This window comes from Echiichthys vipera (genome assembly GCF_963691815.1).
Source record: "Echiichthys vipera genome assembly, chromosome: 4".
Taxonomy (NCBI): Eukaryota; Metazoa; Chordata; class Actinopteri; order Perciformes; family Trachinidae; genus Echiichthys; species Echiichthys vipera.
The window spans coordinates 27,544,228-27,569,545 of NC_139829.1; the positions used below are offsets into that span (position 1 = coordinate 27,544,228).

General features: G+C 40.5%; 1 protein-coding gene across 1 annotated transcript in view; it reads right to left on the bottom strand.

Annotated features, from left to right (window-relative positions):
- The window catches only part of rimbp2b (RIMS binding protein 2b), a gene marked incomplete at both ends in the record, with an annotated part of 83,366 nt that overhangs the window by 30,017 nt on the left and 28,031 nt on the right, over positions 1-25,318 (bottom strand). Inside the window, 2 exons of the mRNA XM_083913006.1 lie at positions 2,357-2,446; positions 10,419-10,502. Of these exons, the coding sequence (XP_083769132.1) occupies positions 2,357-2,446; positions 10,419-10,502 (174 nt within the window). The remainder of the gene's footprint in view (positions 1-2,356; positions 2,447-10,418; positions 10,503-25,318) is intronic.

Genomic DNA, 25,318 nt, shown 5'->3' on the forward strand with positions numbered 1-25,318 from the left:
TGCTCGAGATATAAACAAATGACTGGGGCCCACTCAAACATTGTAACTAGTGGTCAAAAATACCACAGGATACCTTTAAGGGTCGCTTAAAAAAACGTTATTTAGCCAATCCATGTTGGCAATAATAAAAAACATATTTTAAAAGCTTTACAATAAATGTCTCATTCCTGACTCTGGCAACAGTGTAGTCACTACAGGGTGGCAAAATGATATCTGTATCCAAGCACTTGAAGCTGGGACTCAATTAAAGGTTTGCTACTTTTTTCCTTTAATCTAAGTTGGACACGAAGAGCAATATTCAGTATGATGCAATTCAATAGCATCTCAGATCCTCCCAACTGACTACAAATTTGAATCAGTGCCCCTTTCATACAATATCAACAAAAATGAATTCAATCATACAGCTGTTCCTATTTTTCTGGTAGTCACGGTTGGTTTTAGGCACTATGCTGTAAAAAAAAAACCAATTTGCTTTAATGCCACCTAAAGCATTACTAGCTTTTAAAACAGACAGAAAATGTTACGGCGTAGACGTGGGAGCTTGCTGGTTTTGGTGATAAAAGCCTTTGAATATTATAATAATGCAAGAGTAACATCACTCAGCGACTCTCATGGCTGTAGACCAAAAACATTAATAAATTATGCATGCTTCATTGTTAAACAATTGCAAAGGACCAAGCATTCAATTGACTGAAGCAATTGCACAATATATTAACACTGTACACCAATCCAACACAAATGAGATCTATATTGCCAGTATTAACAATTTCATGAAAAATGTGATTTCCATTTCTACATATTCTTTGTAATCTGTCTCCCACAGAGCAGTTGTATTGTTAGTTTAGAACCAGTATTTTCAATCAGCTTTTTAAAGGCCTCTAATCAGCAATATGACAAGTTCCTGTAGATGAGTTTCAACAAACACCAGCAAAGCAAAACACAAACAGTAACCAGTGAGTCTGCCTCTGAACTGCCTGCCTCTACACAGCAAAAACTATCCGCATGGAGAGGAGCAACTGTCAGACCTAATGTAGACAGATCGAACAGAACTATGTTGGATTCAGCAGAAGCAGGTCAAGTCTATTATGCGTAGAGGGAGATGCCGTTTGTAGCCCTTCCTAGTTCATTCAGAGACGATAGGGATCAGAACACAGGGTGGTTAGCGAAGGCTAATATCCGCACTGCCCTGCGGAGTGCTGCTCTCATATCCGTCGGTGAGATAACAGTTCAGGATAACTGCTCCAAGAGCCACCCAAGTCCTGATAAGACATCAATAACCAGCATCCCGCCCTTCTTCACCCCAGCAGCAACTACCTGCCAATCAGCTCCTTCAGGAAATTGCCTTCCTGTCCATAGAGAGAGGCCTGGTGCTCTTTGTTTGTTGATCTACTTTAACTTTGTGTTATCAGCTCTGAAGGCCTTTGAGGTCTTGGGGCTAAAAGGAAGGTGAGGGTGTTTTAATAGAATTGAAGGCTTGTTGCTTTTATTTAATGCTGATAATTGGAAACAAACAGATTCATCTATCCAGTGCCCTAGGGCAGTACTGGAGAAGTTACAGTGTGACCCAGAAAGTCATCTGACAGGGTGTTAATATAAAGACCTATGGTGACCTGTGATGAAAAAACAAGACTGTCTACAGCCATGTTAGAAGCTCTGTGATGCTTTGGCATTGCAATGCTTTGAGAAAAATGCTAATGTAGGCATGCCAACATGGTAAAAAATTACAATGCTTACATGCTGATGTTTAGCAGGTGTAATGTCACCATGTTAGTTGAGCTTGTAAGCACGCTAACATTTGCTCATTTGCACCAAACACAAAGTACAGTTGCTGTTTATGAGACTGTCATTAGTTTAAAAATAAAAATAAATTACAAAAATATGAAATGTGACCTCTATGAACATTTAAGGGATAATGAAAGCTGCAACAATTCATCACCAGGGGAATATGAAGGTATATACCACATTTCAAAGCAATCCTTCAAATAATTGTCGACACATGTCATTTAAAACCTCTTGGTGGGCAATTGAGGAAAGGTCAGGGGATCACCAAAGTTACTAGGATCAAACCTCTGGAAACTATGAATATCTGGTGATCATGATCATCGTGGCACTATTGAGAAAGTCAGGGAATAACCAAAGTCACTCGGATTCAAATTCTTGCAATGTTAATCCATCCAATTTAAATCTAGGCGGCAGTGGTTGACGGACAGACAGACAGAACGACGGACCAACATTTTCAACCATAGAGCCATGCTGCTCACAGGAAAGAAATGAGCAGACATGAAACAAGTGTGAATGGAGCAGCACTGACATATATACAGTACTTTGTCAAAACCAAGGCCTTTTTGCGTCTTACCTTCTCATACTCAGACGCCTTGTGGCTATTGTTGAACAACTGCAGGTTCAAGTGTTTTTTCTCCTGGAGGAAATCTTGAAGCTCATTCTCCTAGACAAACAAGGCAGAAATAAAATAGTGTTTAGAACCCAAGAAGTCACCATGATTAGGCCAGAGTACAGCACTCAAGCCGAGCATGTAGTTAGCGATAGCCCATGCATTATTCATCTGAAGAGACTGCTCAAGGTTCTCTACGTTCTAGAAGCTGCCATTTTAGCCACTACAGTGGAACAAAAATAGTGTCTTAATACTAGCTTTTACGTTAATGGCTTAAACATACTGGAATAGATGTAATAAGTAACCATGGAAATGTTCTTGTTCACAGCTGTTGATGAGTGGATGTAAATCAAACATGCATGCTGATACTCTCCTAACCCCCTAACACGCACACACATACAAACACACACCCACACACACACACACACACAAACACACACACACACACACACACACACACACACACACACACACACACACACACACACACACACACAAACACACACACACACACACACACACACACACACACACACACACACACACACACACACATACACACACACACACAAACACACACACAAACACATCCTCCTTTCCCCACTCTTTCTTTCCAGGTATGTTGAGCTGAGGGTAAAAAAAATCTCTTTCAGTGCAGAGGAGGAAAACTTAATTACAGTCAATCAACAGTCGTGAGGCGTGCCATGGATGCAATTTGCAGTGTCAACTGCAGAGTTCTCTGAGATGTGCAATTCACTGCTGCTACAGCAGCATGTAGGGCAAGTGTAGTTCTTGTCGGGGGCTAAGAAACCTACCGGCTTATGCATGATACATTAACTGTAAATACAGTGCTCCTTAATGGTTAGTGATGGTAAGCCTGCTCCTTCCTTCTTATGTTTTACTTATGAAGGATGTTTCAGAGGTGAAATGGAGACAGGAGTAAAGATTAAAAAACATGCATGCACAGGTGCACAGTTGACTAGATAATGTTAAGTAATTTACTTTGTTGTAGTGATATTCCTTAAGCATTGTAAAAATCCGCCAGAGTTGTCTGTTAAACTGAAAGTCCTCAACAAAAAATCAAAGGGAAAATAAAAAACAAGGAAGAAAGGTGGGGGTGTATAAGTACCCAAAACTCCATATGGGAATATGGAACACATATGGACTTGTCACAGTAGGAGAATCACAGGCATAAATAATGGCTGAATTATATTTATCTGCTTCAGTTTTGGGGTCCTGGTAATTTGCATGCTGGCTCACTCTCCTAGGCTATACCTGAAATTGGATCAAGTGTGGTCAAAAAGTAAGTGATACAACAGATAAGCATAGTATGCAGTCCTCCTCATTTCATACAGATTTCTAAATAATAAACAAATTACAATGAGAATACGGTAACTACTGTAGATAATGCATCATTAAATTGGTGTTAATTTGTTCTGACATTGCTATTAGTTCTTTGTGAGACTGTAAGACTATGAATAGCATAAGCGTAGCAGAGGTAGAGCAGGTCATCCTCCATTCAAAGGATTGTGGTATGATCCCAGACTCCTCCACTCAGTCTGCATGTCGAAGTGTCCTTGGGGGAGATGCTGAACCCCAAATTGCTCCCTGTGCTGCACATGTGAATGTGGTTTGAATGTTTGGATTCGATTAGTTGATGGGCAGGAAGTCTCTGTTATCAGTATGAAAGTCTGGGTGAATAAGTGAATGTGACAGGTAGTGTGAAAGCACCTTGAGTAGACAGAAGACTAGAAAGGGGCCATCCATTTACCACTATCAACATTATATAATTAATGTTGTTTATACTTTACTGTACTGATTGGACAGTTACATGTATTATATATTACACTGGCTTGTGCTCAAGTCACATGCATGTATTAAAGAAATATATTATTTTGGGAGACAAAGAGAAAAATCCACGTAAAAAAAACATTATTACCAAGCTGTAATTCACAGTCTACATCCATACGTATGTACTGTATATACTTTTTTAAATGTTACTGCTGCTGCTGCTGCTATTACTACTGCTACTTCTAATAACAATAATACCTTATTGTTATATGAACATGCACTGTAAGAACAATAACTACAGCACACAGAGACCATAGAACCATAGAGGAGAAATATAATCAAGGACAAGCATTGTTAAGTAAACAACAGCCTGAAGACATTACCAAAGACACATCTGAGATCTGTTGCTTTTCCATTCATTTAATTTATGTCACGTCCCAAAAAAATTATTGCCGTTTCAACCTGCGTCAACTGTGTCCAGTCAATTTTAATGCTTCCCGTACAAGCACTAGACAGCATTGGCATTCCTATTCATATCCATTGATCCTTCAATTTAGAGCTGATGTGGGCTGGCTAAGCCTCCAGGTGTTCATTCTGAAGGACAAACAAGCCACTGAAAAAAAACAGAGCTCACATTTTACTGTATGCACACTGATAAGAACAGTGGACAGAAATACTTTTTGGGATTACAGCTTGTTGATTCAAGCATTTCAACATGACTGCCATCCTCATTTAAAGTCATTTTTGGAATTTGGATGAGACCGCACAGCACACGCGTAGTAATGCAACCCAAATTTCCTTGAACACAGAGAATCAGCTGTTTCTTTGTCCTGTATTGTCGACATGTAAACGCTTTAAACAGATCAGAATACGTCATAATCCCTTGGCAAGACACAGCACAGTGATGGAGAGAATCCCATGCAGAATGCATTGTGGCCTATATTGAGCTGCCTCCAACATTATTCAGCTGAGGTTTTCTGCTGAGGTGTGATTTACCATTTGCAATCCGCTTTGAATACTAACACCGATGTACACAAAAAAACAACACAGCATAATTTCAGTTTGAGTAATTATTATTGTAATGCTTTAGAAAGTGGATTATATATATATATATATAAAACCAATTAAAACCTCCATAACAAAACCAGTAAGTGTAATGTCTTTGACCAGCAGGAATGACAGGAATACAATCTAGTGAGCAAACCGACAAAACAACATTAAAAATCAAAAACACATGATAGTGCAAAGATAAACAGGGAAGTCTTTCATGATGTTCTATTGATTTTTAGTTAAAACAGTTTTCATTATGGACCCATTTTATTAGTACCTGGGTCAGTGCAGAGGCAGTTGTGTGTTCAGACTGATGATCAAACTGATGATCTGACTCAGCCTTGTGTGCCAGAGCTGTGTGTTTAATTTCGTCAAGCCTCACCGATGAATCAACTCTGCCATTTAGCACGGGAGCAAAACAAACATTTCACCCACTTACATTCTGCTCTGTAGACTCAGTGTAAGCAGCATCATTTGCTCTCGTTTAGTATAGACCAGTGGTTCTAAAACAATTTTGTCACAAAAGTACTGCATTTCCAAAGCACATCTTTACATATGAAGCACCATTTTTCAACGTGTGAAAGATTGGATAAATGCTCAGACAGGGAAAGAGTGTCAGGATGCTATCCTGGCAGCTCTTCTCTTTCCTTTTGTTCCTGTGTTTTGTGTCCCTCTGTCTGTGTTTCCCTGTATGTGTCCCCCCCTCTGTGTTTGTCTGTTGGAAGCTGGAGGTGTGGTTTTCTGGGCAAGTTGTTCCAGGTGGAACCAATCTTCACTAATCACCTCCCTGCCAGTATATTAAGCCGGACGTGAGACTCATTCGTCGCCAGATAGTTGCATCAGCAAAGCGCTATCGTTTCGTGATCTTTGGCTTCCCATGTACCTAGTTATTCCTACTCTTCTCCGTGTACCTATGTGTAATTGCTCCTGTGCTTCTTTACCTCAGTCACCCGTGATCCTGTCTACCTGTCTGCATGCCTGCCTGCCTACCTCCCGCTTGTGTTCTCCCTGTGACCACCTCGCAATTGTTTGCAACCAGAAGGACGCCATTGCCTCATGGAGAGATGCTCCATTTGGAGTTGAGAATTCACCGACACTGGACACGCTCAGGAGAGGACCGCACTCACTTCGCCCTCACTGCTTTTCCCCTTGTGCACTGGACGCGTTTGTATATAGTAGTGTCACCAGTTAAAACACTTAAACCTGACTCTGTTTCCCGTGTCTGCATTTGGTTCCCACTTCTCTGTGTTTTTTGCAGTTCTGTTCATGACAACAAGATCCCTTCTCTGTTGTACTGCTGACAAAAAAAAGTTTTCTGTAATTGATTCCTTCTGGAGATCATTATATTTCATGTCTACAGTCTGATGACTTAATCCTCATACATAAGACTAATTTTGTGGCACACCTGGCCAGCTCCCAAGGCACACCAGTGTGTCACAGGACACTGTTTGAGAACCACTGGTATAGACGACAACCACCATCACTATTGTACTAAAGATCAGCTCAACCTTTTCAACCTGACTAACCGTAGTTCTTTATTCAGACCATCTGCACTAAGGATTTAATGTACACATATTACAGGTTGCTCCTAACATTGCCTCCTGACTGCTGGCTGCTTGTAACATTATTATAATGTATAAACCTTTTACTAAAGTAAGTAAGTTTGTCACTGGCAAGATTCCCAAAATGTAATTCAATAGTTTTCAAGTGTACAGTTTAAATGTACTGACTTTATATGCACAGTGTAGCATAAAAGTACATACAGCACTTTCCTTACAGAGGGCTTGTGGCCCTATGCATACTGTTTAAGTTCAAGTTCCCCTTAATCATGGCACACTATGGAATACATAAAACAAACTACAACCATACAGTGCAGCTATATCACAGAGGTGCAACACATGCTGCAGCATGCATATCTGAAGAACTACATTGTGTAAAATATAAAAGTAAAAATACAATGCATGCCATGTGTCCATACAAAAAGAGCTTCCAATCCCACCCTTGACAGAAGGTGTTTATATTTACAAACCACCCATAATCAAAGTTAAGCTGACCCCAAAGGCAGGCATCTCACATCCGTTATCAAGCTAAATTTGAGAGCCAAGATCCACAGTCCAGTCTTTGGACTTGTTGAGTCTGCCTGCTGTCTGCTTCAGCGTTGATCTTCGATTAGCAACAATACATATTCAAGCGACGCTAGCACAGCAGATGATCTCATGGTCTATAGTTATATATCTGATACTCAGGAAGGTGGAGGTGCCAGTGTTTACTGTCACTCACACATTCAGTGTTTATATAAACAACAGCTGAACTCAACAGCAACTGGGATTTCAAATAAATGGTAGGAAAAAATTAATGTATATATTCCTGTTTATTCTGTCAGTGTTTGGTAAATACATAGCAACTGCACTTAATTCTGTATGTGCACTCTTTACTTTAACCTTAGAGAGAGACAGAGAGGTAAGCCAGTTAAGACCAAACAGGGAGTGACATTACTGTCAACCCGCCATCCCCTCACAATAGTGTTCATTGGTCTTGTCTGTGTTTGTGTCTCTGTTCTTAGAGTTCAGTGCGGGAGGAGATAAGAGCTGTGCTGCAGTCTGTGGAGACCAGCCTGCCATTTCTGTGCGCCATTTGGGGACAGTTTGTCCTTTGGGTAGCTTCCCTGGACTCAGCAGGCTCAGAATGGGTGAGGAGGGAAGTGCTGCTGTGGGCAGGGAATGTGAGAGGAGGGCAGTAAAGAAAACAATTCTAATGGAGTGTTTATTTGGGGCAGAGAGCCACACACAAAGACAGCTCATCTAAAGAAGGGGGCTTGGGGGCATGAGGGAATGAATTCAAATAGTCTGGGACCAAACAGTGCCATTTCAATTACTGCTGAAACTCTTCAGCTCCTGCTTTTTATAGGAAAAATCTCACTCCAGGACATCTGCACTACTCTTTATCTACTTCTACAGGTTTCAAACATGTATCATTTGTAGTGCTAAACTTCAACACTCCAAATGCAGCATTTACATTAGTCACAAAAGTCCCTGTACAGTTTTTCCTACTGCCAAACCATAGACAGTAAATCAACAAATGACTTACATATTCGCTATAATTCTAGTGAATTCAACTGAGATTAAACTCAACATTTTGCTGCAGAGCACATGGGGACTCCACTTTGAGAACGACTACTGGAACATCAAAGCAGTAAGATGTCATTCTCTCAGAATAAACTCTAACAGAAGCTGAACAGAGCTCTCCATCTCGGTATAACAATAGAAATAATATAAGTGATTAGTTATTCTGCATAGTGGGGCTCCTGTAACTGTCTTGGTAAAACCCCTTAGACCAGAACCATCCACTTTATTTGTGCTGTTATTTACAACTCTGATGTCTTCCTGCTGTGAGAGAAACATAAAAACGACATAACAATAATCAATAATCAATTAATTCAGTGTACTTGGCATTAAGCCGGACTCCAACTGCAATTCCTCCAGTTCCCAGCACCACCTAACAATAAAAGTTGAATACGCACAGGTATATGTGGTGGCAATGGGACTATCAGACTATCAGACTATCTTGAACTCTGCAAATAATGAAATAGATGCAATTCAACTTGTTGCAACTATCCATTAATTGGACATCATCATTGTCATTTACATCAGCTTCCAGTCTTCTTGTTTTGATGCATAGGTGTATTGCTATCTTCTATGGGGCACCATCGCAGCTGTCACAGTGCTGACAATGCCACCCATGTGTTCTTAACACATGCACAACACACAAACAATTCAGGGATTGTCATCAAAATATTGCTCTACAGCAGCACTAGAGGTCAAAAACTCCACAGGGTACCTTGCAGCTTGGTTACTACTTGATGAGTCTACAGTTCTTATAAGTAACAACACATCAACATGTGATGTGACAAAGCTTAACACTTCATGCTCTCAAAAGAAATAAACCTATTGTTGTGTGTATAGTTTATATAACTTGATTATAAATTTGGATTAGGGTGCCATGAGCAATCATGAGCAAATAAGACTAAAATGGAACTAATACACAGCCTTTATTTAAATAATGCATAGCTAAAACATTGAGATGAGTACGGGAGCCCTGAAATGAGAGGTGAAAAAACTTTTTTCAGGCAGTGTCGGCCACTGTCTGGCACTGTTTATCTCCTACGTAGGATATATATACGCTACATAGGAGGAAGGCTTTATTAGGATGTTTCAAGGGCGAGAAAGCCATGCCGGGTGAAGTGGCTTGCGCATGATATGGGAAGCGAATGTTTTACATACATTTTCTAGTTAACTAATAAGGTGAAACATTTTGTTTGTGCTGCATTTTGCTGAACTTTCACTTCCCTTTGTATCGTGTACCAGGCACTTCATTCAGCACAGCACAAGTTAATATCTCCTACGTACGAGATAAACATATTTGTTGTGTTTTGTGTCAGAAAAAGTATTTTTTTCACCATGCCTTTCAGGGCTTCCGTAGATGATACATGTTAAAAATAAGCTTTTATTATTTTCCTCAGCCGGTTCTCACCAACTCTTTTTTTACCCCCCTTCTCTTTGCCTTTTGTCCTGAGTCAAGGCCACTCCAGCAGGCAGCATGACAATTCTAGGCCACTATGAAAAAATGTCCTTCAAAAGGCACCAAACGCCACATGGAAATACAAGACTTGTGTAACATCTCTGACCTTTTACAGTGGTGACTATTACTTCAAAACCACACAGGGTGCTGTGTACCACTGTATACTTACATAATAACAGCAGGGTTATACTAATGTGTACAACTAACTAATGTGCATGAGGATACCACTGATGTACACAGTGGTATCCTTATATACTACATCGTAGTACTATACACTGTATTTTGTTTGTGCATGTTCACACACAGCGTGTGTAAGAGTATCTCTAATTCTCAAATGTATTCCCTATGCTAACAAAGCCCATACCACAGATACTGCAACTTGCAGTCAACTGCTCCCATTTTTCAATTTCAGTCATCACCGCCTGAAAACCAAGCTATCATTACAGTTGACCACCACTCATTTTCTCAAGGGACATTTGTGTGTGATGATAGCAGGCAAGCCCCTCAGGTACAAATCTATTTTAGTTTCTGTCCTATCACTTAATAGCCAGAGTATATATATATATATATATATATATATATATATGTATATCTTTAGAGCACTTACCAAAGTCTGACATGTTTGATTCTTTTCCTTCACCTCTGCCTCAAGTGCTTCACACTCCTTCCTTCTGGTGCCGATCTCAGTCTCCTGGGAAGTGAAGAAAAAAAAGCAGAGGACAGCTGCTATGGTTTGTCAGGAACAGAAGCTTCCTGAGAGGACTCAGTGAAACTAAGCAGGAAAAGAGGCAGCAGCAACATTTCATTATACAGCACTACTTAGGTGTGTGTGTGTGTGTGTGTGTGTGTGTGTGTGTGTGTGTGTGTGTGTGTGTGTGTGTGTGTGTGTGTGTGTGTGTGTGTGTGTGTGTGTGTGTGTGTGTGTGTGTGTGTGTGTGCAAAAGAGATACAGAGAGATTTCCAGAGATTATAATAGATATTACGAAATGTTTTTGTTGAGGTTGGAATGATTCTGAGGTTCAAATGCTGAGGATGTGTGGTACTCTAGGAATAATGTGATAAAAGGACCAAACAAACATCTGTCTTAACTCAGTTTGGCCTGTCCTAGACTAGTTGTAAACTAACTGGTCGATCGATTGGTCGTTTGGTTGCTCTTTCCCGATCAAATTCTCATTAGTCGTCAGACAATCACTGGTGTAACTTGCGTAAGGCTGTGTATCCACAGAAACATTTACATCCCAGCTAAAAATACCAGACAAAATTCTGATGCCTGGCAGAGACTGCCAGAGCGCTGCAAGTCTCACGTGATCTCGAGAGAATTCCACTGCAGTGCTGTGGAATACCAGCAGATGTAAAATGTTGGCAAAATAAGGTAGAGTACCTGCTCTGGATGAAGGCTGAAGCACGTAGGGAGAGAGGACAGATATGTTTATACAAATATAGTCCAGAAGTATTCATTGCTCCTTCAATGTTGTTCTAGGAAGCGACGGTTGGTCTTTGTGGTAGTGTATTTCTTTCTATTTTACTCCCCATCAACCAATTGATTGGTTGAAGAGTAGGTTGAATTTCAATCGACCAAGATTTTCTTTGGTTGACTACAGCACTAATTAACAAGACTAACAGCCAAAATAAATTGGGCACGGACGCGGCGAGACACAGCTGCCGTGGCATGCCTGTAGCAGAGCCTGCCCACTATATCAAATCGAAGCTGCCACGTGGCACGGATACTTCTAAATGTAATGCAGCCTTGAATAATGGTACTACACCTGTGCTTTCTCTGCATACGATTATTCTGTCAAAAAGATTTAAATATGCTTGCACATGTACTGTAGATTGCATAGTGTCAGTTTATAATTAATTAAGGTTCAACCATTGCCTATCTGACAACTAATATTCTCTCCTGAGGTTTTTTGACTGGCTGTTATGTTTACATGAAGCAGCCGTTTAACTGAGCAACTGAGCTGACAGCTGAATACTGTGTTAGCTGGAATTCCAATAAGTAGAAGTTGAGCTTACTTCACAATGTGTAATTTCAGTCAAAACGAGGCTTAAGTCTGCCATAATTTCCACAGCAGATGACTTGTTTAGACAGTGTTCTTCAGAGAATTCGTCACCACCGGCTCCTCAGTAAGAACACAAGGGAGACTGGGATATCCTCTATCTAAGCTTCCTGTGTGATCTGCCCTGCTCTGGAGATGTCACATCTTTTTGTAATCAGGGATGCATTCAGTAAGGGTATACCTATATAAAAGGAGAATACACACCTTTTTAAGGGTATTCTTTTAATGGGTAGCTAACGATTGCACGGCTCTTACAGTACAAAATGCATGAAAGTATTGCATCACCAACCAGATCCTCTATTTATCAGCATAATGAGCTTTCCATCAGTGTAAGAGGAACAGACTTGGAGGATGGGAGTGAAAGTGCAGCTGGATGTACCAAGATTAGCATATAGAATTAAACAGGATTTTATCTGTGTCAGTACGTGCTATCAGTGCGCGCACACGCGCAGACACACACACACACACACACACAAACACACACACAAACACACACACTGGTAGCATGACACCACGTGTTCCTGAACAAAGACTAAAATAAGCACCAGAGGAGCCACCAGAAGCCCACAGTACACAATACATGCTGAGAATACATCAATTTTAACTTCATTATAGCCTGGTTTGACTTTGAATATACTGTATATTGGAATAAAACCTGTGAGTCCTGACAATATTCGATAAAAAACATAAGCAATAAGGTAAGAGTGGGGCTTGAGTGAGCTTGTGGCCTTTCACCACAGAAAAGTGATTTGAGTGATCTGTCGTAGCTGTTCCGTATGTTAGAGTGTGGCTACAGGATCCGCTCGGGTCAGACCTGGTTCGGACAAATATTTACAAATGGCGCTCAGGTTGGTTTGTTGCATTGTTTAGTTATTTATTTATAATTATAAAATAATAATATTGTATATATTTTATACAATTGGTGCCTCAAGTTCATTTTAGAATTTAAAAAATAACTAAAAATGATGGACCTTCTGTCTGTGTTGGGCTATTCTTGTTCAACACATGAACACAATACACATGATATTTTAGGCGGATTCACAATCATCTTGGGCTGTGCTCAGAAAATGAGATAGTGGAAGGTGAGGAGAATGACCATCATGATGTCACGCTTTATCCTAGGACTGTACATCCAGTAAATTAGACTACCGTGGTTAAATTTTGGGTCGGGCGGGGTTACTACTTTCTCTGACTCGAGTCCGATTCGGACAGAAATATGCAGTCCAAACTCTAATATATGTCTGCATGCACTCTAGTATTTTTATCATTTTGAGGGCAATACCTTCAAATTAATGGAAATATGTGGAAAATAAATGTCCTCTGAAGTAAGGATTTCAGCCTATTAGAATGAAATAACATGTTTGTTTTTTTTAAATGTTTTTTTTATTTGTTATAAGGGTAAGAGTTAAGGTTAAGCATGAACTTAATAAAATTGAGGTTACTTTGTAAGATTTGGGTGAAGTCAATGTTCTTGGACAAACATTTATCAAAACTTTTTCAACCAAAAGCAGCAAAGAAACAGCAAGCTCCAGCCTTCATTTGGAAATCACTGTTGATGTGTGGGATAAATGTTCGTGCTTGAGAGATGATTCATTTACCTATTCAGCTGGGAGTAATATTAGCCACTGCAGGTGTTTGGAACTGTAGTCTCTATGGGATTCCTAAAACCTAAAACCTAAAACTCCACAATTCTTATTAAATATACAGTTAATAGAAGCCCATGCAAAGATGAATTAAATATTTAAGTCTATGAAACTAGTAAAAAAAGATTGCACGTTTTTAAAAAAGAAGTCTACATATGCACGATAAACACAACCATGGTGACTCTAAATGATTTACTTCGAGTGAATCACAGAGCCTCCGCAGACAGCTTGCCATCTCCCATGTGGGCTGGTATCTAATGTGTGCAGTTTTCAGAACCAGACGGCTACAACACACACAATGGATATTACACTCTCACAACATGCAGCCACACACACACAAACACACAGCTCTTAGGCTCGCCGAGGCCCATTTGTTTGAAGCACATTTGCCAATGTTCAATTAAAAATCCCTCTGATAAAAGATTCAAACTGCTGCCACTATGAGTAATGAGCTCCTGTATAAGTGAAGAGGCGTTTACTGCACAGCAGATGAAGACAGATGAGTAAGACCATCCCCTTAGGCTGGATCTAGCATTCGTGCCTCAGTAGCACAAATGCAAATGCATGCACAAGAGAGTTGGATCCACAGCAATGTATATTAGCTCCATGTTTCTTATGTACTACAGTATAGGCAGCAGAGATATCATGTTGTATTTTATGGCAGAGCATCTTTGAAAGTCAATATCTTCACGACTATGTTCAGGTTAGTGTGCAATGTTCAAGGTCTCACGGTTTGGTTTTAGGTCATAGCAAGACTCAAACTGAACACAGTCACTGATTGCATTTAGACTTCGACAAGCCAAACGACAGAAAATGTATTAATTAATGAATTAATTCATCTTCAACCGCTTGTCCCTATTGGGGTCGCGGAAAATTAATTAACCAAAATTATGAAACACAACTTACAAGTGTTCTCTGTAGATTTAAGACTTATACACAAATTCCCTACCTGGACTAGTGTTGACAAAGAAATTGCATATAGCTAACATACTGGCAATATACCTCAACAAGTGGCAATTTGCTTCAAGTAACTTTTATACACTTGTGTTTTTCCTTTTACAAATAAACTCACAAGACACACCTGCAAAAATGGCTTCACTACTCATTATTATTATTATTTACTTTACGTGCAATACAGAAAGCTACATAAGTTAGCAACTGAAAACAGCCCAGCCTCAGCTGTGAGCTCTGAACACAGCCATCTTGGTGTTCAGCACCATGGAGAGCTCCCCTGGGACAACAACACTACCATGTGGTGTACAGGCTTTACTTCAACTATTTCTGTTGCCGTTGACTGTCCACTGTGACTTCAATGCACATCATCATTTTGATGAAATGAGGTGCATATACAACAGTATAATTTCTGTAATGAGTAATTGACACGAAAGGCTTTCCCCGTCATATTCTCAGCGTTCGGTCTTCTGATCTTTTGTAGTTGGGAAAGCTGTGTATTATCTCTGACGAGCAGCGGTAACCTCATTACTCTCTCTCTCTCTCTCTTTCATCCCTTGTTGTGTTGAATATGCATGATGTGTAATGATGGGTAATAATCCTGCCTATGGCTAAGCAAAAAAACTGCTTACGTTTTCCACCAGAGGTCGACTATATGCGAACAGCAGCTATCAGATGGAGATATCATATATAGACAGAAAAGAGTAAGACTTCCTCTAAGACAGCCTCTCTTCTACATGCAAAATGTTTAAATTCATTTAATAATTTAAAAACAATACACACAATAGTAAAATAATAATAATAATAATAATAATAATAATAATAAAGACGAGAGCAGCAAAGCAGGGTCAGTTACAGAAGAGCATAATGTTACAATGGCATATTCGTTGATACTCTATAATAATATTCAACAACCAATTTCACTCGGTTAAATTCCTATGTAGGAATGCTAATTCTTTCAGAAATATGAAGTCACATAGTGCACTACAACTCAGCTGAGCAACATTATAATAAAACTGATGGCCCCCCCAAAGAGAAGAAAAGCACTTTACATTTTACTGGGAGTAGTTATGCTCAGAAACAAACAGTACATCAGCTCTAACTGTGGCTCATACTGTAGATTTACAGCTAATTTGTTGCTACTCAAAATGTCAGTAGTGCTCCCAAAGATAAACGTATTGTCCTGAGACACTTTTTTCTCGTTATTATGTGTTTGTTTCTTTTCTCCAGCCAAGCTGCATCGAAAGGAAAAGCCATTAAGGAAGCTGGAGGAAAGACTACCAATGTGAGTGTTGTGAGGGTCTTTAAGGGAGGATTCCCTTCTATTACTCAACACCCAAGCACCAGTTCCACTTAGCATCATGTAGTATATGACTATACTGCACAAAGTGATGGCCCAGACACACAGTCATCTAGTGCAGCACAGCAACCACTTGTGATTTCAAATCATTTGAAATGGCAGAGTAAGTTACATAACCGCTACAGCTTAAGTCTGTGCGCAGACACAGATGCTTGCACTCCACTAATACTGTACTCGCCTGCTGCCTGCAAGTGTGTATCTATGTCTATGGTTTAGTGTATGCGTGCATGTGTATGCATAGCAACATGCAGACTGACTGCTGAATCACACATTTACAGGAAAAACAAGTGTAACGCCCAGAGGTCAACAAGTGCATTCCACACGCATGCGCACACACGCACACACACACACACACACACACACACACACACACACACACACACACACACACACACAGACACTAAAATAAATGACATAAGGAGCAGAGAAGAAAGGATGAGGTGAGGTTAAAAAGGGTGATAATGAATGCATATCATGGGAGAGATACGGAAAAGCAGCTAGGCCTAGATATGAATGCAAATGAAAAAGAAGGGAGAATGGGAAAAATGAAAAATGGGATAGAGGAAGGATTTACCGTCTAAGCTCCTCAGCTCTGCAGCATTTTGTCCTGGGTACAGGACCTCAGCCAGGCAACCTCTATCAGGCATATTAAACATCATGCAGCACTGGCAAAAGGAGTAGCCTAGTCTGGATTCCACTTCCTCTCCATCTTTTTTCTCTCACACTCTATCTCCCCAACAGGATCCACAGGCATTGGCGTGCTGCAGAATTAGAAATGAATCTGCCACTATCACCGGGGTCTGACCTCCCTGAGCCAGCGAACGCTACACTACCTGCCTGCTGATGTCTTATGGGTCTAACATACTACTACTGAAGAGCAAAAAAGGGCGGAGAAGGAGAGAAGAAGGGGGAATACTGTTTGCACGGCAGGGGAGAAGGGAATGAATGATAATTAATGAGAAAAAGGGAAAACAACAGGCAGGGAAACAGAAAGAGAGACTATTCTGTTTCTATCACAGGCCTCTGTAATCAAAGGAATGATGAAAGGAGAGAGACAGGAGACGAACAAGAAGGATAAACCAGGATCTGGAAGAAAATATATGGTTGTTGGAATAGGAGGCTAATTTGAAAGAGCAGGCTCAGTGTGTGAGAGAGGCTCCAGAGAGAGGACTGTAAATCTGATAATCCCACTGCATGAACACAAAGATGTCAGATGAGACTTTTACCTTAATGGAAACTAAACAATGACTCATGCAGCCACAACAGACTCCTACAGAGATAAAGGAGGGTACTGTGCAGCACTGTGATGTCTATTCATTTCCCTATGACAATGCTGGATTCAATAATGCACTGTTATATAGAGAAACTACTATATGATCAGAGAAATGAACAGGTTTTATTTTCGTGTTTTGGCAGCTGAAACCATTCCGCTGACTTAAGGTCCACAGAGAACATCTGATGATTACTGCTGCAACCAAGCAAATGCCGGGAGCCCACTGCTGTTGCCCACTCAGACAGAGGCTTACTCATGTGGATTCGCTGGCCAAGCTTCTGCAGACTGCCATTCCGTTCACATGATAACCTTCATCTCTCTTGGCGGCTCAGTAAATGCCTTGTAACAAAAGAGTTCTCGTAAACACGTAACACCTCTGCAGCTTTTATTGTGACTGTTGTCAAGAGAAAACTCATCTCACCAACACATCAACTGCACAGTACACAGTGCTAGGTGATGTGTGTGTGGGAAGGAAGGGATTTTATCTATATGGACTGTAAGTTTCTGGGATTCACTCCCTGCACCACTAAGATGGGGTCATGGGTTGTTAATCCTTTGTTATTCCTTTTCATTAGAGATTGTAGAACACAGTGCTTGATAATTGTGCAGAGATCTCTAAAGCTATGCTCTAAAACCAGGAAGAAAACATCCGAGCGTCCATATTTCAGGTTCTCTAGGAGTTCTTGATTAAAGGGAGGAATTATTGCAAATTCAACCAATCCCAAAGAGTATTTGCAAGAGTTTGTGGGTTTTTTTTTTAATCCCCTAAAGATTAATGCACACGAAATGGAAGAATGACCGCTTTTTTCATCACAGCCATTTTTTTTAATATATAACTGTTATACTATTATATATTACTAAAATAATAAATTAAACCAATGCTCCTCCCAGAGTGCTTTCTCAGACACTCCCACTCCCAAACAAATGCAACTAAAAACACACTATGCTTTCCCTTGCAATTTCTTTCTGACAAAAAAGCAGCAAATAGCATCCCAATTTTTCTCAACTGTCCCTGTAAAATCAATCACTTTTGGCCAGATTCACAATAAGCGCTGTGAGATCCTGTTGGGACTGACATTTCAAAATATAAACAACCCAACGAGCATTTTACATAAATGAATGTCATGGTGGCCAGAATAATATTCCACAAACAGATTTTAGGCAGCACCCATGGATTACTACAGAACTAGACTCAGCTTGCGTTCACATCTGATTTTCAGTGTTGGTGCGTCCATATCAACATCAACTGAAGGTCAAAACTGTTCCTGTAATATTTAACTATCAGATGACAGCTTGAATGAATAACTAAACAATGTCTAAAGCCATTACAAGAGATGTGTAGAATCATGTGGTTGGAGGAGTTGAGTTATCCGGATGTGTATATACACAACACTGAGACCGGAGTTTCACGGCTGGCTCAGCCTCATTACAGTGGCCAGTAGCCATGCAGGTAAATGAGCCACTGAGGTGATGGACTGTTCTCTGAGCTGCCCAGACAGAGTGTTCAACCCTTAGGAGGCAGTGTCAACATTGGAAAGTGAGCAGGGGAGCAAACACAGGAGAACAAATGAACCATAAATCAAGACCCACATTACTCACTAATACAAGGCAACTGTACACACAGGAAATCAAGGTACTTGTGGCACACAGCTAACACATTAGCAACAGTAGAGAACTATGTGTAATCTTTTCAGCAGCCTGTTGGCCACATACAGGCACAACTTGGCATTAACACAATGTAATTAGGTGATGCGGATGAAAAAAATGTCCCTAAATTGTATCTTGGGCATCAAGGCTCCGATAGGCTCAAATATCTGTCCTTCCTGGCATTGTAAGTGACGCAAATAAATAACTTGATTGGCAGTCAGTTACAGTCTTAATTCATAAGATTAGAGACACCTTGTTCTAGCGGCCTATTTGGCGATAAGATGTAATTGCTTGTTATTTCAGAGCCCCCCATCTTTGCACGTTCATGGTCGCTATGTGTGTTGACTTTTTTTTTGCTCTTTTGCAAACTTTCTTTCTACTTCGAGTCCGTCCCCTATATGTTACCCACTTACATCCACACACACACACACACACACACACACACACACACACACACACACACACACACGTTCCTATTACACTTCTGCTACTTACTACAAGCCTGACTCAGAAGTCGGAAGTTCCCTATTTCCGATTACAAGTAAATGCAGTATAACCGGGAACGACAAGCTAAACCTGGCAAACCAGCTGCTGCCATCAGCGTCATTAACATGGCAGCACATTTTATTATAGGTCGCCACACACAACCATATTGGAATACTTGGCACAAAGAACAAGATCCTTCATTAATGGGTCATATGATTAATCAAACACTGTTTTAACTCACTCTTTGATACATAGCAACTTAAAAGACAATTACATTGATGAAAATCCTACGGATTGCAGCTTTAAAATGTCTAAGAAATACACAAGCTCTTAGTTTCTGCAAATATTCTTAATGTGTGTTATACAATATTGCCAGATGTAACAATCACTATCTACTAGTGAATGTATATGTGAATAAATGATATTGGTCCAACATTCAAAGCTTTCTTGAGTGCATTGCTCTACAATATTATTGGGTTATACATATTCCAATCATTATAGGAAAGGTTAATGGCTGGTGACACACAAAAACTGAAGTGACAAAATGAAGCAGTTAAAACATTTGATAAAGTCAGACTCAAAAGCCACAGAGCTGATCTGGCCACATGTGTCATGTCTGCAATAATTGTGCTCTGCAGGTAATGAAAGTAAAATTTCTGATATGCAGTATCAGATATACGGCTTACAGTATAAATAACTAAACAGCTCTGATGCAGACAGACAGATTACAAACTCAACCAGACATATCTGAAACATGTCCTGGTTAAAGACGAAAAAAAGTAAGTTAAAAGGAGCAGCCATCTTTCCCTTTCATGCCATTTAATTTGCCAGACTCACTCACTCCTTGTCTACGGGGAGTTATGCTCTCACATCTGCGCCTCTCTCGGTCAGAAGCCAACAGAGAACGAGAATCTCACAAACCTGCCATGATCAAATTAATTCACATCGAACCAGGCTGCCTGTTTGTCTGCACACTTGGGTCCCAACCAGATAAGCTGATTATAACACAAAATATTACATGCTGTCCTATTTGTTCTGATCCAGTGTTATCCCGATGCCTGTGGTAATGCAAAATCACTGACCTATGAAATGTCAAGGTAGACTAAGATGGATAATTATGAGGTATATTCAGTGATCCTTTAGAGCCAAACTGGTGCAGCCTTTGGCACGAACAGGACTGTTTTAGCTGTGAGAATTATGACCAATGATTTCATCTACAACTGTAATGTCTAAAATGATTGAGGAGTCAGGAGCACAGGGACTACCTCTTTCACCCACTGGATTACCACCTGTTCTCTACTGTATCAGACAGCAATAACACCTCTCTGTTGATGCTGTTGTGATTTTATGATTCATGGCATTAGCGCAGCAGACTTTGATACACAGTCAGTACTAACCAGCACAGGCTCACCAGCAAGGGTGGTATACCCCCCTACTTTACCTCAGTTTAAAGCTACATTTAAAAGAATGTAATGAAAAACACTTCGCAAAACCCTAATTCTACACTGGCTGCTGCTAATTTAGTCATCTTCCTGCCCCACACAGTGAGAGCTCAGACTGATATAGGTGAAGGGGCCTATCACCAGCTGAGGTGGCCTGTCTCCCGCTTTGATCCTCAGCCAGAACCACAGACATATGCTTCTCCATCCTGTGGGGAGGAGCTGTACTGGATGCATGGTACAGCTTTTCGTTGCTTTTTCATTCATTAATTACATTCCAACAGCTGGCGGCCAATTAGTTTGCTCTCCAAATTGCGAAACCAATATAATGAGTACAACTTTTATATCCTTTGTCAAAGGGGAACAAACTTAATGTTAAAATAAAATAAATAAAAAATAAATAATAATGGTTGTGCAATACTGCTGTAAACAGTCAAGAGCTGGCATGTTTTGACACTGGATTTTGTCCATTTAATTCAGGCGGAGACTAGATCCTTGTTTTTTCTAACCTTAACCTCAGCACCAGGCTTACACATCCCTCCCTTAGCCCAATCTTCCATGCTTGCCAAGAGCTGCTGTCAGCCTGGCCCCATAGAAGTGTCCATTAATGGGTCTTTAATGCCAGAGAAAGAAGAAAATGGAGAGGAAGGTCATGTGTGGTCTGGCGTAGAGGATCATCTGCTTGCAAACGTGTGAGTTGGAAAGGCTGCCTGTCTGTGAATTGATTATTATGAGGTGTCAGACTTGGCTTTTGGCCTCTGCAAAAACCAGACAGACTCTGATGTGAGGAGTTTTCAGATTAGGGTGTGGGTGAAGAGATCCTGTGTCCAGTAATGGGAGACAGGTGGTGCCCAGGAGGAGATAAAGAGTGAGGCTCTCACCCCACAGGAGTCTGGCACAATTGCAGCAGAAACAGAAGCCTTTGCCTCCCATCTGGGGGGCTGTCCCTAACCATCACTGCCAATTTACAGGACACTCAATTACTGGTCATTACCTGAGCGAGGACTAGCTGCCTATAGCGTCCAAGTGCCAAATCATACAAGTGGTCAAGTATGATTTGGCACTAGAACAAGCAGCAATGGATACAGAGAAATTCAATTCAAATGTTCAATGAAATCTGCAGGGAAGGCAGAGGAAAATAGAACAGACAGAGAGGTAGATAGAAAGACAAAATTCAACAAACCAACCAGAGCTACAAAGTTCTGTGTGTGTCAGCCCCTTTTTTGCTTGTTTCATTATCGCATCAAGGACATGCTGTGCTAAATGCTAACGGTAGCCACATACTTACAATGACAATGATAAAACACTGACATTTATTAAGTATGTTGAGCATGTTCATCATCTTGGTTTAGAGTGCTAACATTGGCTAATTAGCACTAAACATGTGTGCAGGTTTGCTAGGAATGCCATTAAGAATGTTATTAGTTTTACAGGCATTTCATCATAAACCATGGTAATCCATCTCATATTTGTTGAGATATGTAGGTCTGGACCACACTGCTTGACTGACACCAACATTGTCCGTAGCATATTAATATCAAGTCATAGTATTTCAAGTTATTTCATAATTTACAGCAAAAAAATGCTTTTGGAATTTAGTTGAAAGATGAAAAAGGTGAGAGTATATCAGAAAGTCTACACACAAATCCTCACATACACTCACAGACAGTGTTCACACAGACATAGCAGCTTGGAACAAATGAAGAGGTCCCCCGCTGAGGCTCAATTGAAAACAAATGAATGATTTTATAGCAGAACTGCATATCTGAAACTAAATTTGTTTTGGCCAGTGAGGTAAATTTTGTACTCAGCAGACCTTTGTTGGTAAACTAAATTTAGCATGTATCGTCATCTCACAGGTGCTCTAGCCGAAAGATCATGATGGCAGGGGATATTTTTGTCAAACTGAATAGGAGTTAAGATAATATGAAGCCTGCTGTGCACGGCTAACAGCGTAACAGAAAGTGAGTCAGGAGTGACAGAGTCCAGCATTAGCATATAAACAACAGCCTGGAGTAGATGGCGACTGCTGCACAAGGCTTGATTGTCAATATGCTTGCTGGTCCTCATCCAGGGATCAGAGAGGGGCTGTCAGATCTTTGATTCCAGCACATAGGGGAGAGGATAAACAGCAGAAAAACAACACTCCAACCTGTCAATCATTGGACTCTCCATTTCTATGGACAATTTGAGTATTGAGTTGGAACAAAAAAGAATTCCAATTTAGCTTTTTGCTTTGGAAAAAAATGACTCAGAAGGGTACTAACAAATGGATTGGAGAGAGAAAGAGAGGCTAGACTAACATCTAACTGCCCAAATAACAGTCGCAAAAGGCTTTTCTGTATTCCCAGACCAATCTCACTGCACATATTTTTTACAAGGAGTGAAGTTAATTGCAGAAGTTATCATTCCTCTCTGTATTCAACAAACAGCAGAAGAAAAACACACTCAGGTCAATTTAAATCTGTATGAATGGCCAACCTAATTTTATGCTTCCTGCGACAAAACGTGACGTACCTGAAGACCGCCAGAAGGAGTGGACCTAACGTGAACACACACACACAGACACACACACACACTGTGTGTGGTTATCAGAAAGGACACCACTGTAGCGCCATCAGATTCTGCTGCCTCCACTCAGCAGGGTCTGGGTGATGCTGGTTTGGAGGGAACGGAGCCAACATACTGTAAGGACTGAGCCAAGCACTTTATGCTCACTGGAACTCACTACTAATAACTTCCCTCATGCAGTTACACAGCTATGGTGCTTTTCCACTGGCACTTTTGGAGCAAGAGCCAAACTGAGTCAAGCCAAACCAGCCCATCAGTATGGAAAAATGGCTCTTGTATGTGTTAAAGTCTGAGCACAGATATTGTATCCTTTTGCATAGCTGCTAGCATAAAGGGACAGAAAATTCAAGGCGTAGTGTTTGATGAGTGCTTATATTAAAGCGCAGTCCACTACACAAGCAGTGAATACACACTGCAAAACAAGCCATATTCTACCCTTTGTGCAACACCAGAACACACTGATTACCTTTCCACTGAGAACACTTAAGCCAATGTTGCACTGCTCTCAGCAGTTACCATGGCATTTGTGCTGGCAGAGCAAAAGTTTGTATCTGAAACGGAAGAGAAGCTCTTATGCAAAAGGTTTTACATCTACATACAAGTTGATGCAGAACAAAACTGTGCTGAGATTCTTATTTCTTCACACAGAGAACGATGCCACATCAAAAGTGTTGCTGTGCAATCTCAAATGGAACTGACTGCACTGCTGTGGATTGTTTTATCACACATCTTCTCATGTTTTTCAAAGCACGTTTGTGTGTGTGTGTGTGTGTGTGCGTGCGTGCGTGCGTGCGTGCGTGTGTGTGTGTGTGTGTGTGTGTGTGTGTGTGTGTGTGTGTGTGTGTGTGTGTGTGTGTGTGTGTGTGTGTGTGTGTGTGAAATTAGGCAGCGTTGATCAAATATGACTGGATATTCTGTATTGCCTATTTCTTGCATTAAATGTATTCAGAAATGCAGACTATTTAGCTGTAATTTGAAAATGTTTTTTTCTGTACCCAACTGCCATTGTGTCCCAATGAGCAAGCAAGCGAGTGGGTCTATCCAACTGTGTCCAGAAGCATTTTGCTCTGCACTGTTATAAGCATTTGTGAAGAATCTGGTGATGTCAGGCTAGTAGAAGTGTAATGTGTTTTTAAACTTTTGGTCAGGGCCAGGCTAGCTGTTTCCACTTCAGTATTTGTGCTAAGTTAAGCTAACCTACCCTGAAATCAGACAGAATTGTCGACCAGTTACACTACTTTTTTTTAATTAAACCTTTATTTATACAGGTAATCTGATTGAGTCACAGGGTCTCATTCTCAAGGGAGACCTGGTTAACATACAACAGCAAAACAACACAGTTACATAGAACAGGACACACAAATGATTTTCATGGTGGAGGAGATTCTATTTTACCTAACCAATCACAAGAGACTTCCATTCCACGCCGACTAACTTCCGGTTTAACGCTATGCTAACTTGAATAGGAGCAGAATAATTTAATCATGCAGCTCTTCTAGACTTTGAAATGTTATTGGACTGAATCAATCAGATTCTGATATTGAAACAATTCATTTTGAGGAGGTTGCAATGCTAAAAACTATTCAGTCAATGTCTCTTTATGGTAGAAATTGAGTTCTTATCTTATTCTTATCTTGCGCTCTGTGGAGCAGTGCCTGTATGCTGATTTTTTGGGCAGCGAGCACTCCCCACCCCCGCAATGGGTCGGGGTTTAGGGGGGGGTATACTTTACCACCATGAGTACCTTAGGCTACACCACAGCTAACACAAGTGCTATGCAAAGACACCTTCCGCACCACCACAGCTCTCTGCTAAAATTAACCCCCTGTAAATAAAATACTGAAATTTTAAAATAGTGTTAAAATCTCGTTGCATCTCGTTTTCGTGGACTCAATATCATGTATCGTCTCTTTACACCGCTTATTCTGTATGTATGGTATATTTTATAATATTGTAATTTAATGACAGCGATGGAGCTGCACACTTAATATAAAGCTATAACCAGCAGCTGGTTAGCTTAGCTAAACATTTTTAAATTTCTCATCTCAAAGATCTTTATTTCGTTCTCTTTGGCAGC